We start from the raw sequence: 17,679 nt of genomic DNA, 5'->3' as shown, positions 1-17,679 counted from the left end.
AAAGGCTTGACTCCGTGCTAAAGCTCAGAGTCTTAAATGAAGAAGTCAGTGATGTGATATTTAAAATATTTTTTTTTCAAATGAGCCATTGTAAACAATATATTGTCATTTTTTTTATAAAGCATTAACTGTCAAAGTTACAAGTCGTACAGTTGTCTAAAAGAATACAAAGTTAGAATTATATTAAATGGTTAAAAATGGTAGGGGTACTAAAATTGTGTATAAAAAATTACAATAGTATAATCTGGAAAGTTGTATATTTACAGCGTTAAATAATTTGGTACAATTAATGAAAACATGCATACAACTCGAAGAATTAAGATACCTTTTTTTTTTAATTTAGGGCTTTTTGCATGTCTTTATTACCTGCATATCAACTATTATAGACTTCAGATTAGTTCTGAGGCATCTGTTTGAAATTTAAAATTTAAAATATGTAGAAGTTTTATATCACTACTTAAAGATAATCATACATATATATTATAACTAAGCAAATAAATTTGGATATGTAAACTTAGGGGAAAATGGGGCAAGATGGAGTCGTGATGCAAGATGGGGCAGGTGTTTAGTTGTCTGCATGGTGCTGCCATCTTGCGGAAAACGATTGAATCTCGAAGAGCAAGTCACGCTGGCTCGGCGTACAAGATTTTAGTAAGCTTGGAGTATTTCGTTGTGTTCGGTGGCCATTTTAATGTATCTCTCTGTTGTGATCTTATTTTAATTGGTTTTGGCAAGGTCAACAGGTAGGCCACGATTTAAAATGTTATATTTATTGGATTGTATTGAATAACATAGTGTTTGAGGTATTTAATACTGTAACCGCGGAAGTTGACGTGTCCCGGCAACAGCGTCGGGTGATGGAGTGGCATGAGGTGGGGCGATAGGCCCACTGGCAGTCTGGCAGCTGCTCCTTGACGCACAGATATTGGTCTAACCTGCCCTCTTGCTTGGCATGAGCGAAGATAGGGGAGAAGGGGGTAGTAACAGGAGCCTAGAGCGAAATCCCCGAAGGGCCGCTCCAAGGGGGGGAATGGAGTCTAGAGCGTAATCCCGAAGGCCGCTCCAGAGGAAGAGGAGGAAGAGGAGAGAGAGAGAGCGAGAGAGTAGGGAGAGGAGAGGAGAGGAGAGGAGAGGAGAGCAGTAAATAAACACCAATTCAATAATACTGCTATATTTCCCCAGATTTCTCTGGGGTAAGGATCTCTGGCTAGGCACATTTCGACCTAGCTTAAATACAGCTCCTTCAGACATTGGTCACTGACAAAGCGACAATCTTTCCCCAATACAGGAAAACAGGCCATCCTGTGCCCTCCCCAGTAATTCACACACTAGGATATTATTTACTTATAACATATATAGCACTGACACATTTTATATTATACAGTCATTAATAAATCCATATGCACTGCTATAACCGTTCAAAAGATGCGTGCTGCCATCTATGATATGTAAACGGCACCACTCGTAGCCTATATCCCACGGCTGATGTATAGAAGCCTGTTGGGATACGGCTTTCTTGGCGAAGCGGCCATGTTGGTTGCAGAGAGAGGCCGAGGACAAATATAGGACACAACAATTCGCTTCCTCCCTCTGTGACCTCGGCCTGGATCGTTGCACCTGCCAGAGGTCAGTAACCTGGGCTTCAGTCCCAGGGCTGACCTCCCTACACTGGCCACTGCACTATGCGGAGGCTAGTCGGTAGCGGGCCGGTCTGACCAGCTGGTCCCGTGGTCTGAGGATTCTGGAGGCACAATCTTGTCCCGGTGAGGAGGGACTAGCAGGTTCCTGGGGTTGCGGGGTATTGTGGACAGATCTGTTTTCTGTCTCCATGGCTGCAGGTGAATCTTGTTGTGGGGAATCCATAATCCTCGGTCTTGTAAGGACTCCCTATTCCAGTTGCACCCTGCTTTTAAGGAGGCATCGCTCAACGGCTGTCTCCACGACTGCATGGTTGATTTTCCCTTTGGGGTTCCTCCTTTCTGACGCCATTGAAAACCACTGCCTGACTTATTTTGGCTCAGCTTGGTTGTGGCCGAGCGTGGGGAAGGAGTTTCTTGGGGTCGCTGGTCTCCTTGCGTCAACACAACCATAGGTTGGTCTCTGTGTTGTTCAGTGCAGATTCCAGGATTAGGGTTAACACCACTTTGATTAGGGGCGTTCGGATCACCCATTCCTTTGGTGCCCCAGTTAAGAGTTCGGCGGGACGTTCGTCCGAAGTGTATAGTTTTATCTTCGAAGTCCAATGTCGCCTGCTGCTGGGTGAGCCAATCTTGGCCCAACACGAGTTCTTCTCGAAGGTCCTTCGCGACCAGACATGGGATCTCCATCTCCACATCGGCTATGCAGCATTGTACCACAGCATTGCCCAGTAAGGTCATGGTGGATCCCTGGGTGGCAAGCTGGGCCATTTGGGGTTGGGACTTAATAGGGGTCCCTGTTCTCTGCACAATACTCTCGTGCACAAAATTAGTGGTGGCGGCTGAGTCGATAAGAGCCTGAATGGGCTGTGAGTCCACTTGCACCTTGACTCTTGGCAGTTCTTGTTGTGGGTGGTGCTGTACGCACATAAGGCTCGGGGTCGGTCTACTTTCGAGCCGAGCTTGGGAGTTGAGGTTTTCTACCTTCGGTGTAGGGGTAGGGCTCGTTGGCACCACTCTTTCCCTCCAGGGGTCTACTGTGTTGAGGCTGTTCCTTTCAGACTGTTGGCAGCGGAGCACCGGGCAGTCTTGATGAAAGTGCTGTTCAGGACAGTGCCAACACTTAGGCAATCTTTTGTTGGGGGTAGCATATTCCTGTACCGGGGTTGGTGGTGACCACATTTTGCTGGTTACAGTGCCCCTAGTTTCGAGACAGTCTCGCTGCACAGTAGGGGCTCGAACCATAAGTTCGGATAAATTCTCGGGAGGTGGATGCCGCAGAAATGCCCGAAGGTTGGGCCGCACCAGCTCCAACAAGGTAGGAAGAAATTCATTTGGGTCTCTCCCTGGGTGTAGCCTCTTATAAAGTTTTCTTTTCTGTAGTAAGAAACTTTCGACATCCTCTCCTTCCTTTTGTTTGGTACCATATAATTGGGCAGTAAGATTTTCCAATCTTGATTGGTTTCCAAACTGGTTCAGGAAGCTCCCTGTGAACTCTTCCCAGGTGTCATACAGCCCTTCATGGTTATTCCACCATCTAGAGGCTTCCCCAAGTAGTAATGGACCTATCTGGTCCATCCATTCGGTGGGGTGGATTGCATGTGCCCGTAGGGTTTGCTCCCATTGGTGTACAGCTTGCACAGGGTCCTCATGATCCTGACCTCTAAAGGGCCGAGGTACACTTGCAGATCTTGTACTTGAAGGTAAAGTGGGATTCACTCTACACTGGGCGCAGGTAAACGACATCCCAGCAAGGTCCAGTGGTGTATCTTCCCAGCCTAGACAGGCGAGATGGTAGTCGCGCTGACAGGCCTGGCAGGTGACGAGGACTAGGGCTGTCCCAGGGCAGTTCGGCGCAAAGCAGCGCCGGGGAGCTGGAACTGTTGGCTTCTTCTCTACCAGAAGTTGTCTGCAGGGCTGGCATATGTGGATATACGCCTGTTCAATGACTTGTTCCACGATACCAAGGCATTGTAGGTGAAACTGGGCATTGCAGCATACACAGGGAATGCTGGGCCCATCCGGTACACTGCAGCGGGGTGCTGCACAGGATCCAGAAGACATCCTTCAGTTCAGTTGGGCGCCACCAGGTGTTTTCTGCACTCCTGGAAGTGGGTGTTGCTCTGGCTGTGATGAGAAGCTCTAGCGGTGGTAGGTGGTCCTCAGCCTATCTAGACTGACACAGGCCCCACGTTGGGCGCCAAATTGACGTGTCCCGGCAACAGCGTCGGGTGATGGAGTGGCATGAGGTGGGGCGATAGGCCCACTGGCAGGCTGGCAGCTGCTCCTTGACGCACAGATATTGGTCTAACCTGCCCTCTTGCTTGGCATGAGTGAAGATAGTGGAGAAGGGGGTAGTAACAGGAGCCTAGAGCGAAATCCCCGAAGGGCCGCTCCAAGGGGGGGAATGGAGTCTAGAGCGTAATCTCGAAGGCCGCTCCAGAGGAAGAGGAGGAAGAGGAGAGAGAGAGAGCGAGAGAGTAGGGAGAGGAGAGGAGAGGAGAGGAGAGGAGAGGAGAGCAGTAAATAAACACCAATTCAATAATACTGCTATATTTCCCCAGATTTCTCTGGGGTAAGGATCTCTGGCTAGGCACATTTCGACCTAGCTTAAATACAGCTCCTTCAGACATTGGTCACTGACAAAGCGACAATCTTTCCCCAATACAGGAAAACAGGCCATCCTGTGCCCTCCCCAGTAATTCACACACTAGGATATTATTTACTTATAACATATATAGCACTGACACACATTTTATATTATACAGTCATTAATAAATCCATATGCACTGCTATAACCGTTCAAAAGATGCGTGCTGCCATCTATGATATGTAAACGGCACCACTCGTAGCCTATATCCCACGGCTGGTGTATAGAAGCCTGTTGGGATACGGCTTTCTTGGCGAAGCGGCCATGTTGGTTGCAGAGAGAGGCCGAGGACAAATATAGGACACAACAAAGTGACTAAAAAAGCTGTGAAGTTATTATACTTCTTTTAAGTTTTATGCTACAGTTAAGGCAAGATGGGGACGTCCCCATCTGGCCCCTTAACATTGTTCGCATCTTGCCCCTTAAAAGCTCCTAAATATTGTCATGCCAAGAGTAATGCTTTTGATAAGTTTTAGTTATATTATAGGTTTAAAAACCATACCTGCTCGTTTGTAATAGTCTAGTAAAAAAGTAATAACGTACGGGTTTTGGGGAAGTAGGAGGCACATAAGCACAAGTCCACATTTCTCTAACAATATATTTTTTTATGGCAATGAAGCTTTTGTTTTTTGTATCTACCAGTATTTTAATAGATATAAGAATTGTTTTTAAAGCTAAATTATGCGGATGATAAATGATATAACTGAGTTAGATAAGCGCAGTTCTGTTTACTAAACTATTTTTTTGATAGAAAATGATTTGAACTAACTGTTAATTGAATTGTGGCCATATTTAATCTGGCTCAGAGAGGGCTCTGTCGTACTCGCGTTTACGTTACTCTCATGTCACAGAGAGCTTTCTCTGGCGGTTCCGATATGCTCAGAGAGAGTGCCATCCACCATGTTGGTTTTAAAACTTCAGATTTTGGCTCTCTCTCGACAGTAGCATCCTTTTAATTAAGAAAAGGCAACCAATTATAATATTGATAAAGTTAGACCATAATATTTTTAAGAAGAGCACATGTTACCAAATACATTTAAACAATTTATTCCACATGTCTTTGGTATTTTAATATTGTCCCTAATCGATGTATTTTTTTAAGACAAAATGGTACGGACCTATAAAAGAAAGACAGATCGACAGAAGTGGTCCGAAGAATCGATGAAAAAAGCAATTGACGACGTTTTGCAAAACAAAATGGGTTATCGTAAGGCATCTGCTGCCTTTAATGTTCCACAAACAACACTAGAAAGGAAGGTGGCTATATTTCGACAAAATTCTCATCAGCCACTCAAGGTCAGTTTGGAACCATTTGAAACCAGGTTTGGTCTTGGAAAGGAAGATGAGCTAGTAGTTAACTTCAAAGAAATGGAAGGCATGTTGTTTGGTCTAAACACTGCTGATCTGAGAAAACTAGCTTTTCAATTAGCTGTGAAGAATAACAAGAATCTTAACTTTGACGTTGCCAAAGAAGAGGCCAGTTTGGACTGGCTTAAATATTTTATGAAGCGACATCCGGATTTGTCTCTTCGAAAACCGGAATCTACTTCTGCAGCGACAGCAGTTGGGTTTAACAGAACTGTGGTTAACAAATTTTTTGAACTATTAGGACAGCTTTTATTACCAATACCAAATTACTCCAGACAGTGTACAACTGCGATGAAACAAGTGTGTCATCAGTGCCAAAGTTAAGATCGAAAATCATCTGTTCGAAAGGAAGAAAACAAGTTGGAACTCTAACATCAGCAGAGAGAGGACAAACAGTAACTGTAGAACTTTGTGTCATTGCATCAGGCGTTTACATGCCACCGATGATGATATTTCCTCCACAGAGGATGGAAGACGAACTGTTGGATGGGTCTGCACCTGGAACTTGGGCCGAATGTCATCCATCAGGCTGGATGCAGTCCGACATTTTCTTAAAATGGTTCAAGGGTTTATGCAATTTACTAACGCCTCCAAAGATAATCGCGTTTTATTACTGTTTGACGGCCATTCTATGCAAACAGTAATCTTGAACTAATTGATCTAGCAAGAGAAAACGGGGTTATCCTCCTCTGTTTCCCGCCCCACTGCCACTGGACGTTACATTCATGAAGTCACTCAGCACATATTATGAAGTTGCAGTAACCAATTGGTTGCGATGCCACCCAGGGCGTGTTGTCACAATGTATCAGATAGCCAGCTTGTTTGGAAGTGCTTTTCTACGAGCAGCCACAATGACGACAGCCATCAATGGTTTCCAAACCACGGGAATATGGCCAATACACACTAAGGTCTTTCAGGATAGTGATTTCTTGCCTTCCAAAACAACTGACAGACCAGCACCTAGTGTCGTTGAAGGAGCCAGCATACCAGAATCTTCGGGTTCTCAAGTATGCAAGGATAATTCTGTGCCTAGTTGTTCGTCGAAAACTACTGACATAATAATGCCTGATGATGTCACTGAAAAAGATAGCACACCAGAGTCCTAGAATCCTGTAGTAAATAAGATTTGCATATTTCCTAGCTGTTAGTTCTCCACTTTACAAAATAACACTGGTGCATTTAGTCGAGTATCCCCAAAAGATACAATGCCGTTTCCCCATGTCGGCAAAGAAAGGAAAAATTCTAGTGATTGGCGCTGTGGTAAAACTGCTATTTTAACTGAATCACCATATGGAAATGACCTGAAAGCTCAAACTGGAAAACGTCCTGTTTCTTGCAAAAAGAAGCTGAACCTTGAGTACAGAATGATGACAACAAAGAAGAGTAGGCCCACCATTAAACAGAAAAAGGACAAAAGTTCTGAAGTGAAAGAAACTGACGATGCTAAGTGTATTTTTTGTGGTCATTTGTTTTCTAAATCAACGGAAGCGTGGGTTAAGTGTATAGAATGTCAAGGGTGGGCTCACTGTGCATGTGCTGGAGAAGACGATGAGGACGAAACCACTGCTTATGTATGTAACATGTGTTAATAATGGCACCCCATCTTGCCCCATACATGGGGCAAGATGGGGTGTTATCGTGAGATCGTAAATGTTTTGCCATTGTTTTCAGTGAGTAATCTGTAACTATCATTTAAGTTTACATTGATAGCCTGACATTTTGTGCACCTGTATAAATATTTGTCGCCATTTTAGCAACAACCATTATTATTTTAAGGCAATTTCTTCTTAGCGTCCACATCTTGCCCCCTCTTCCCCTATATGTTTTCAAACAGAATATTTGTTTTTTGTATATTCACTTTGAGAATTTTGTTTTATTTTCTTATTGTAGTGGCTTCATATTTCTTTTGTCTATATTCTATGATTTGTTAAAATTTCTAATTATAATAAATAATTTTCACAGCAAAATTTGGTATGTACGTTGTCATAAGCAATTAAGAGAAGTTTGATTTTAATTAATTTTAATTTAATTTTTTATTGTTTAATTGTAAAATTTGGCATATGTTAAAAAGTAAAAAAAAACACAAGCATAAATGCAATGGTAAATTAGTCTTTCTCAATGTATAGGTTTGTAATCCTTTCATTTTAGTTCATTTGTCGTTGAGACACAATGCGTTGATTATACCCATATGCAAGTGCCCAGAATAATTTAATGCCAATTTGAAAAAAATTAAGAGATTTATTGGAAAATAATTCCCAGATTCATTACAAACGCTGGCTCATCTTGGAGTTCATGTAACGGAATTGTTGTGTTGCTTCAGAACAATGAGCGGAAACATACTTTTTTTTTCTATAAAATCTTCAAATGAACAAAAATGCAACTGTTAAAATTATTTAATATTTTTTTTTATTTCGATACAAGTTGAGTTCCAAAGACATTGCATTTAAATTTCTCAGTAATGATCCATGGTATGATTTTTTTATTTCATGACCTAAATATACTCCAAAATCCTGTTATATTTTGATTTATTGCTAAATATTTATTTTTTATTTTTTTATTTTTTATTAATTTAAATCATAATAAATCACTTTGGCCGAGATATACATTTTTTCACAAATCTTCACTACATTAATAGTTGAATTTGATTATAAATTCAAAATTCTACTCTACTCTGCTTCGGCAATGGTTTTGCTTGTTTTCTTTTATGAGCATGAGCGGCCCAGGAGTCAGTTGGATCTACCGGCTTCACCGCGACGAGCTGATTCGTTATCTCGAGGAGAACCAGCTGCCTGCCTCAGCGAGCGACACCGTGGCTGACATGCGCGCCCGGCTCGTTCATTTTATACGCGAGGTCAGTGACGTCTCGTCTGGTGTTCCGACGGTGCAGGCCACACTGGAAGTAAGTCCAACTCCCAATAATTCCTTTTCTCAAACATTGTTTTTCTCTGTTCTCAAATCCCTTCCTGTGTTGAGTGGTAGTGAGGCTAGGCCTATTCTAGATATGTTTTTACAGGCTGAGCGCCTCGCTAAATTAATTTTGGTGTCAGCTGGCGCCTTTATGAAAGCTCTGCTTAGCAAGTGTACTGGCATGTATGTGTCTAGGTTAAAAGAGGCTATTGTACAGAAGGTAGATTTTCATACTATTAAGATGTCGGTACTTCATGCTGTGTGTTCGCCGCGCGTCATGGACGCGTGTAAGTGCGATTTGATTTTCAGGTTTCAGTGTCCAAATGAGTCAGTCACTACATTGATGAGGTTGTTTCCTATGCCGATGTTTTGGAAATTGACATCGCTGAGCCTGAGTTAGTACAGCATATTTTAGGCAACTTTGCGCCCCATGTGCTCACCCACTGTGGTATGTTAGCTCCACCTACCACCTTTAATGCTTTGCGTGCTTGGGGTAGTGAGGTAGAGGCGCAGTTATTAGCGGTGTCTAAATACGAGGGTGAGTTCTCGCCTCCCTATAGGTCTACATCCGTTTCACGTGTTCGTGACAGGGGATTTCGCAGCTTACAGGTTACCTCAGACTTTCGTGGCAGTGACGCACACGATGCTGACGCTCGTGTTTTACACACGCATGAAGTCAGCATTCCTCCTTTTCGCCTCGCCTTCATGACAGCTCACGTGCGCGGCGTTCTCCACAACGTAAATTTTACAGCGGGTCGCGTGCGCGCTTCCCCGCCGGCAGCGCGGCTGGTGTCATTCCTCCCGGTGGCCGCCCGTCTGCCCCGCCTCTTGAGACTACCCAGCCGCGTCGGCATTTCACTGGTGGCACTGTTGCCACTTCTGCGCAGCAAGTACATGCTGTTCCAACATACACTCGCGCCCGTTGCGCAAACTGTTGCGTGTTTGGACATGTGACTCAGGACTGTGATCAAGCGTTGATGTTAACGCACGTAGATGTTATTCTTGTAAGGGATTGGGTCATTACCGGAGTAATTGTCCGGGAAACCGCCATTGACAGGACGGAAAAGAGGTCATTTCTGTCGCTTCTATAGGAAAGCCTCTAACTCTGTTTTTCTGAATTTCTTGCCCGTGTGTATTCACGAGCATTTCTTTTCGGCTCTTGTTGATACCGGTGCTACATGCTCGGCTATTAGTGAGACATTTGTCCAGACCTTAATTGAAACATTTCCTAAATATTCTTTTCGTGTATTTTCTGAAAGCCAGATTAAAATTTGTGTGGCGAATGGCGAGTGCCTTCGCACTAATACGTTCGTGGTTATTCACTTTAAGATTTAGCATTATTCCTGGAATTGGAATTTTATTGTTGTTCCTGGTCTTTCACCTAATTGTATTTTGGGTTTAGATTTTTTGAGCAAGACTCACTGCGTCCTGGATGTGGGCCAGCGTGAGCTCCGGTTTGACTTTGCCCCTTCTGTGAAAGTTCCCTTACGATCGCAGCCTAGTGATTCTGTTATTTTTGAGTGTCACGATGCTGATAGCATTGCGCAAGGGCAGGCTATTGCCGACCTAGTTTACGCCATTTCCGATGTTATCACCTCTAAATTAGGACATTGTTACATTTTGCCCTATAAATTCTATTTAAAGGATGAAGTTCCTGTCCGTGCTAACTATCTCAAGGTCTCTCCCTCTAAACTTCAGGCCATGCGTGACATCGTGGATAAGCTCTTAGCCTCTGGTGTAATTTCTCCTTCTACATCTGATTTTTGCACTCCTACTTTTTTAGTTCATAAAAAAGATGGTGCGAGCTGGCATATAGTACATAATTACATTCCTTTGAACCATAAAATTGCTAAAGACGATGTTTATCCGCTCCCCACTGTTGAGTCTGCTCTTCAGCATCTAGGTAAGGCTAGATATTTTTCGGTTATTGACTTGAATCAAAGTTTTCACCAGTGTCTCTTAGATCCTAGTTGCCGCAAATATACCGCATTTTCAAATACTTTTGGCCATTTTGAATTTAATTGTGTGCATATGGGTGTTAGTTTTGGCAGTCAGGCTATGAGCCGGATCCTGGATAATGTTTCTCCTTTACGAGGGACCAATCTCACTGTTAACCCGAAGAAGGTTACATTAGGAAAACCATCTGTTAAATTATTGGGTTATGTTATTTCACAAGGTACACTCCTTATGTATACTGACAAGATCGCCCCTATCATCCAGTTTCCTTATCCTGTAAATTTAAAGCGAGTTCAGCGCTTCTTGGGTATGTTAGGTTATTTTTCCAGGTTCATTAATAATTTTGCTTCCTTATTTGCACCCTTAAATATCTTACGTAAGAAGGATTCAGTTTTTGAGTGGGGCCCCGAACAAGAGAAATCTTTTCAGGCGCTGAAGTTATGTATGGCTTCACCCCCAGTGCTCATTCTACCCGATTTTAGTAAACAGTTTGCCGTTCAGGATGATGCCTCGCACAATGTGCTTGGAGCCATCCTAGGACACCTTGAGGAAGGCCAGATTAGGCCCATTGCCTATGCTAGTCGCTTACTATCGGAGTCTGAGCATCGATTAGGTGTCTATGAGAAGGAGGCCTTGGCTTGACTGTTCGGCTTAGAAAAATTCGAAAGTTATCTTGATAATCAGGAGTTTTATTTATTTACCGATAACCGAGCCCTTTGATGCTCTTTAATCATCCTCATCAGCTAGGTAAACTGGGTCGTTGGATTTTGAGGTTATCACGATTTCAGTTTGTCATCCATCATATTCCAGGTAAAGATAATGTTATAGCTGACTTTCTCTCTCGCATTTTTTGCACCGATGAATTCGAGCCTTTGAAACCCCGCTCTTATGATGCTACTAAATTTATCACTGCTTTTAAATTTTTTCCTGAATCCTACTTTATAATCAAGGAATGTCAGACTCAGGATCCTCTCTGCCAGCAGGTACTTAGAGATCTTCATGATAAGAAGGCTGTTCCCTATGTTGAGGAGAGTGGTATGCTGTATTTTACAGGAACTTCTGGCAGAGCCCAAAAGGCTGTTGTTCCAGCTGTCTTGAGGCCTATGGTGTTAACCTATTTTCATGCATCTCTCCTAGGTGGTCATCTAGGAATAGATAAAACTTTTCGCAGAATTTCAGCGCACCTGTTTTGGCCCGAGCTTCATGCTGATGTTCGGAGCTTTGTTCGATCTTGTCTCGACTGCCAGATTTCTAAGCCGCAGCATAATACTAAGGTGGGTTTGTATGCTGCTGATCCTCCTGTAGCGCCCTGGCATGTCTTACATATTGATATTTTTGGTCCTCTGACATGTTCTAAGAAGGGTTATGTATGTTTGCTTGTTGTTTTGAATATTTTTACAAAATTTGTTATTTTATTGCCTCTTAGAAACATGAAGGCTTCAAGTAGTTTGGTCCTCCAGGTATGATCGTTTCTGACAATGCCCCGTATTTTCAGTCTACTATCTATAAGAATTTTCGTTTTGAATGGGCCATTAAAACTATTTTTAGTTCAGATTATTTTCCGCAGGGCAACATGGTAGAGCGGTAAAATAAGGTTCTCAAAAGCATCCTGATTTCCTTCTACCGGTCTGATCAGACTCTTTGGGATTCAGATCTGGAGTATATTAATGTCTGACTTAATTCGGCTCTTCATTCAGCTATTGGTTTTCCACCCTCGATCCCATTCCAAGGCCGTGAATTTCCTATTCCTTTACTGAACCAGTGGGGCTTGCCGTCCCTCGGCGCCAGCCTCGACGCCCAGGCATTGAACGTGTACTCGACACGGTTACCTGTTACATTCATAAGGCGTTTAAATTGCCTAGGTTGGCTGATCAATTAAATGTGAAGTTACTTCTTCCTTATGAGGGACCTTATTGTGTCGACAAGTTTTTGGGTGCCAATACCCTTTTGTTTAGGTGCTGTAGGTGCAAGTTTAAATTTCTAAAGGCTCACGTAACCCAGGTGAAATCTTTCGTTCAATAGAGTTTTATGGGTTTGTTGTAAGCCTTTTTGCAGTATTGTATTATTATGAGATTAGCCTCTTGGCCTGTTGTTAAGTGTTTGTGTTTCTAGGAACTTGTGTTTGAAATTTGTATTTGCAGTTTGTCTTTGTTGGATTTGTGCGTGGTGTTGCGGCTCCTCTTCTTTTTTTTTAGTTTGGCGCGCCATCCTTTTTCCCTGTTACCCTTGCTTGCTGTGCCCGACTTCCACCAGCGATCTTCAGCTTCACCTCGCCGAGAGATGTCTCCGTGGGATCTTCCGTTCGTCGCCTCCTCCCTACTGGTGATACCTGCCTGTGAGAGCCGAGCGTGCTACTGCCCATCGTCCTACCATGAACTTGCCTGGCGGCTTCCTCGTCGTGTGGAGGCTCGATGCTGTCTCGCTGCTTCTGGGTCTTGGAGAGCGACCGTGTTGATTCCGGCTGAGTGCTTCCAGCACTGCCGTGAGTCCATGGCTGCCCCTAGCCCTTGCTTGATGGGTCCTGGACATCGTAGCTGACCCCTTCGTCAGCCTGCTTGGTTTTCCCTGCTGGAGTCCCCTCCCATGCCTGGGTGGTTGCGAATCGCGGTGCCGCCCTGCTCCGAGCCCTTGTTCTGGGCTGAACACCAACTTCATATCTGAAAGTTTTTATTTTATTATTTTTTTATAAGTTTTAAAATAATTTACGAATTTGTTTGTTATTAATAACGGATTTTCATGATGGCGGTCGTGATTATTAATCCGAGATGTCGGAGTGTCTTTGTATAATTATAATTTTTAATTTATTAAAGTCCAAATTTTTCCGTTTTTCTTATAATAATTAAGGATTTTCAAAATGGCGGCTGTTACGGTATTCCAAACTTTTTTAAAAATATTATAGTAAAATTTAATGAATTATTTTAATAGATTTTTAAAATTTTCCCGATTTTATAGGATAAAAATTACTGATTTTCAAGATGGATGCCGTAAAGAAAATTGCAACATTAGGGTGTGGGGCATTCGATTACAAAAGTGCGTAAAGTTTTAGAAAACCAAATGGCATAAATTTCTAGTAAATAAATATGCAGGTCCAAGATGGTGGAATCCAAGATGGCCACCTGGTCAAGGTCAAAGTTCAAGGTATTGCAAGATGGCCGCCATAACATTAGATAGGTCGGTCTTTTAACCGCTCTTGGTACCACACCTAGAAGCCAGGGCCAAAAGTAAATATATAGGTACTACTGGCATTTATGAAAAAATTATTTTTTAAATTTTTTTATAAAATCCATTATTATAGGCTCGTGAAACATTTATAAATATTTCTTAGATTGTGTCTAATATATTTCTTCTATTTTAATTTTTTTTGCTCGTTCTATTTCTTGTAAAATCTAAGAACATGTAAAATAATTGAATTATTCAATGACATTCTATAGCCTTAAATTATTTTTTTATTCGTTAACCCAAAACATATTTATAATTTTTTTCTGGAACTATTTATTTGTACCTAGAACAAAATGCTTGAGTTTTTTTTATTTGTGTAAAATTTCTAGCAGAAGTTAAATCTTGTAATAATAACTACGTTTGAGATTAGTAGACCAAGTTATACACTCAGGATTTATATAATGTTTTACATGAAGAAATGAGATCGAGAATATTTTTCTTAGTAAAGTTCCATTTTACCAGCATCAATAAGCTTTTACAATGCCTTAAAATTCAATCCGCCGATAGATTAATATTGTGAAAGCAAATCATTGACATTCAAATATCAGAACAAATTTGTAAGCTTTATCTCTATATATAATTATTTTTTTTTAATTCTGCTTGTTTTACTGAACATTAAGACTCACCAAATCAATATTCACCAATTTTGAATTAATCTGCATTTTTTTAATATAAGGGTAAACAATGTATTGTCAAAATGTATTTATTTTTGGAAAATTAAAGTTGTTCTCCCACTAGTTTAAATCTGTAATAGGAATCCATGCGCAAAAGACAGTGCTACATTAGTGTTGTGTTTGCAAGAGCTCGGTGGCCGGCAGTACCTGCGTGGTGGAGTCCCTCCGGGTGGACGCCAGCGCGTGGGGCGCGGTGCTGCCGGCGGCAGTGCTGCACGTGGACCCCCCGGCGGCCGGCACTGGCACCACCATGGCCGCAGAGCCTGAAGGCGACGTGGCCGGCGGCGTGGTGGAGCTCATCACTATGGTGGGCGGCGGCAGCGCCTGGTGGTTGGCCTCCCGGCCGGCCGACGGCCCGCTGTCCGACGCCGTAGACGAGGTCGAGGGTCGCTGCTCCTGCAGGTAGTAGGAGGGCGGCTCTGCCGTGCGCGAGTCCCGCCGCCTGCGATGGTGGTGGTGGTGGTGGTGGTGGTGATGGTGCAGCTTGGGCGGCGACGAGGTGGCTCCGGCAGTCAGCGAGTCCCGCCGCCCGCTACGGGCCGACTCGCCCGACCCGCGCCGCGACCCGCCCGCCGTCAGCGAGTCGCGCCGCCCGCTGCGGGCCGACTCGCCGGAGCTGCGTCGCTGGGACGGCTCCCTCGCGGTGATGATGGTCCCTATGACGGTGGACTCGCGCCGCGCCGACCAGAGGCGCGCCAGGTCGGAGCGCAGGTCGGAGATGGCGGTGGAGTCGCGCCGTCCCTTGGCGCTCTTGAGGCTCTGGTCGGCCGAGGACTCACGCCGCTTGCGCACCGTGGCGGCTGTGGAGGAGTCGGTGGTGGCGGCGCGGCCCCAGGGCAGGCTCTTGGCCAGGTCGGCGAGCGTTTCGCGCCGACACAGCTGCGAGCTCTTGCTACCGCGCGCGCCCTTGGAGCCGCCCCAGTCGCGCAGGATGTCCGTGAGCTGCGCGAGCGAGCTGCGGCGGCGGCGTGCGGTCGAGGGCGGCGAGGTCTCCTGCACCTCGGTGGGCGGCGAGATGCTGGTGATCTGCGCAGCCGAGTCGCGGCGCCCGGCGCCCAGGCGCTGCCGCAGCGTCGACTCCTCCACCTGCTCGCGCACCAGGTCGTCCCAGCCGTTGCCGCCCTGCCATACCAGCCCCACCTGGTGGCTCAGGATCGGCAGGTTGCACACGAAGCAGATGGCGGTCATGGTTCTGTAACAGAACAACCCATCTTCTTCTACTTACAATGTCACACCCGTTTGCTTTGGGCTCTGCTTCCCTTCAACTATCTGGTCAGTGGAATAGTCTATGCAATGAAAAACATTTAATTTATACAATCCACACATGAAACTAAATGCAACAAGTTTCGGGTGCGTGACCGCCAGCATACAAGAAGTGAAACATCACAGTCTGATCTTAGTTATAAATCAATTTTTTACAGCGCTAAAGGTAGCACTTTTCGCTGCAATCAATGCATTTGCCAAGTTAATTAATGGCTTAAATATGGTACAAAAGTTTAGTATCCTAGTGGATTTAGTGTTATAGCTAGTATGTTACAATAATGTGTATTGATTAAGTTAGGGCCATTAATCTAAAGGTTCAATTTCTGGTAATGTTAAGAGGCTTGTAAATAATGTGTCAAATTTGCAGTTGACATTTCCACAGGCATAAGGCCTCTCCACACTAAATTTTTTGGTGTCGCTACAAAAGTGCAATTGGACCAAACATGGCCATAACGCAATATGTTTAAACAATTATTTTACTGATCTTTACCTTACCCGTATCATTCTGAGTAATATACATTTCTATTTACACCATTTTTATTTTGCTCTAATAGCTTTATCACTTTGACTAACCCTACCGGCATTGAATACGTTTTTCTAAAATAAATATTTTAAAAGCTTTTACAATTAATTTGAGGAATGGCCAGATTCTTCCAGTCCATTCCTACCTCTCCTCCCTTCCTCCCCCTCCCTTCCTTGTTTGCCCCCCCCCCCTTCTTTCAGTCCATTCTTGCCTCTCCTCCCTACTTTCTCCTCCCTTCCTTGCCTCGCTTCCCCCCTCTTTTCCTTCCTCTCCCCATCCCCTCCCTCCTTCCTCCTCCTCCACCGACCATCCAGATTTTTCTGGCCTTCTATACCTTCCTTACCATCCCTTCCTCCATCTCTCCTTTCTTCCCCTCACCCTCCCACTTGTTTACGGTTAGTTAGCAGCCTGCTTCACTCGTCTGTCAACCGGCAGCGGTCCTGGTTCCCGTCGCCCCTGTGTCTGGTATAGGCATATTTGCAGGCGTGCTCGGCCATGCCCATTTCAGACTTACTTATTTCTCTTCCACTCCAGGCGCTGGTGCCTGTTGTCGGGCCTTGTTATAGCTTTTGAGTTTAATGTCCGTGTTAGCTGGTCATGCCCACTTGTCTTCCCGCTGTTCGCCCTACGGCCGAGCCTGCCGTGATTAATTATTGATGGTATGCGACGCATTGGCTGCATGATTCAGGCCTTCTGCCCTTTTTGATTTGCCATCTAGTTTTTTCTGGATTGTTACCAAGCCTTACCAGGTCCATAGGGGTGACTCATAATTATGATTTTGTCTTTTTTTAATGTTAAATTGTTATTGAGTTTACGACCTGTTTTAATTTGTTGTATTAATGTTATGTAAATCAATATTCTCTTATAGGGTAACCTTATATGATGTATGATGAATGTGCCATTTCAGTATTAACTAATGTAGCTAGTTAACAAATTTACTTATTAATGTTGTTCACATTATACAAATAGTTTTCTGTATTATTTATTTAATTACTTGTTCTCTTTTTTATATATAATTGTGTCTTGTGACGTTTGAGGCAGTCAGGTGGGTGACTCATGCCCCACCTAGTTCAACTCTACGCTACTCTGCTAAGGCAGCTAATCACTTTGTACTTGTGTTTCATGAACATCTGAACATCATGAGTAGCTGAACTGTTTCCTGGATCTACCGCTTCCACCGGGATGAACTGATCCGATATCCGGAGGAGAACCAGCTCCAGGTAGAAGATGGGGACACCGTGGCAGCGATGCATACCAGGCTCGTTAAATTCATGCACAGTTATGGTGAGCTCCCGGCTGGCGACGGCGCGGTGCACTCAACACTGGACGTGAGTGAAAGTTCGTCAGACCCCTTCGCTCAAAAATTGTTCTTTTCCATCCGGAAGTCCTTACCCACCCTCGATGGTACCGATCCCAAACACATCTTAGAAATTTTCTGTGCGGCCAATCGTGTCGCCAAGTTAGCCCTGGTACCCCCTGATG

General features: G+C 44.1%; 1 protein-coding gene across 1 annotated transcript in view; it reads right to left on the bottom strand.

Annotated features, from left to right (window-relative positions):
• Positions 1–15,599, bottom strand: part of LOC134532208 (uncharacterized) — an 806,722-nt gene extending 791,123 nt beyond the window's left edge. The window contains exons 1-2 of the mRNA XM_063368628.1: positions 14,559–15,599; positions 12,743–12,952 (exon numbers count right to left, since the gene is read on the bottom strand). Of these exons, the coding sequence (XP_063224698.1) occupies positions 12,743–12,952; positions 14,559–15,599 (1,251 nt within the window). The remainder of the gene's footprint in view (positions 1–12,742; positions 12,953–14,558) is intronic.
• Positions 15,600–17,679: the final 2,080 nt, after the last annotated feature.

Source organism: Bacillus rossius, chromosome 5, assembly GCF_032445375.1.
Source record: "Bacillus rossius redtenbacheri isolate Brsri chromosome 5, Brsri_v3, whole genome shotgun sequence".
Classification (NCBI taxonomy): Eukaryota; Metazoa; Arthropoda; class Insecta; order Phasmatodea; family Bacillidae; genus Bacillus; species Bacillus rossius.
Note: the sequence above shows the minus strand (reverse complement) of the source record. Positions and strands in the feature narration are given on the sequence as shown.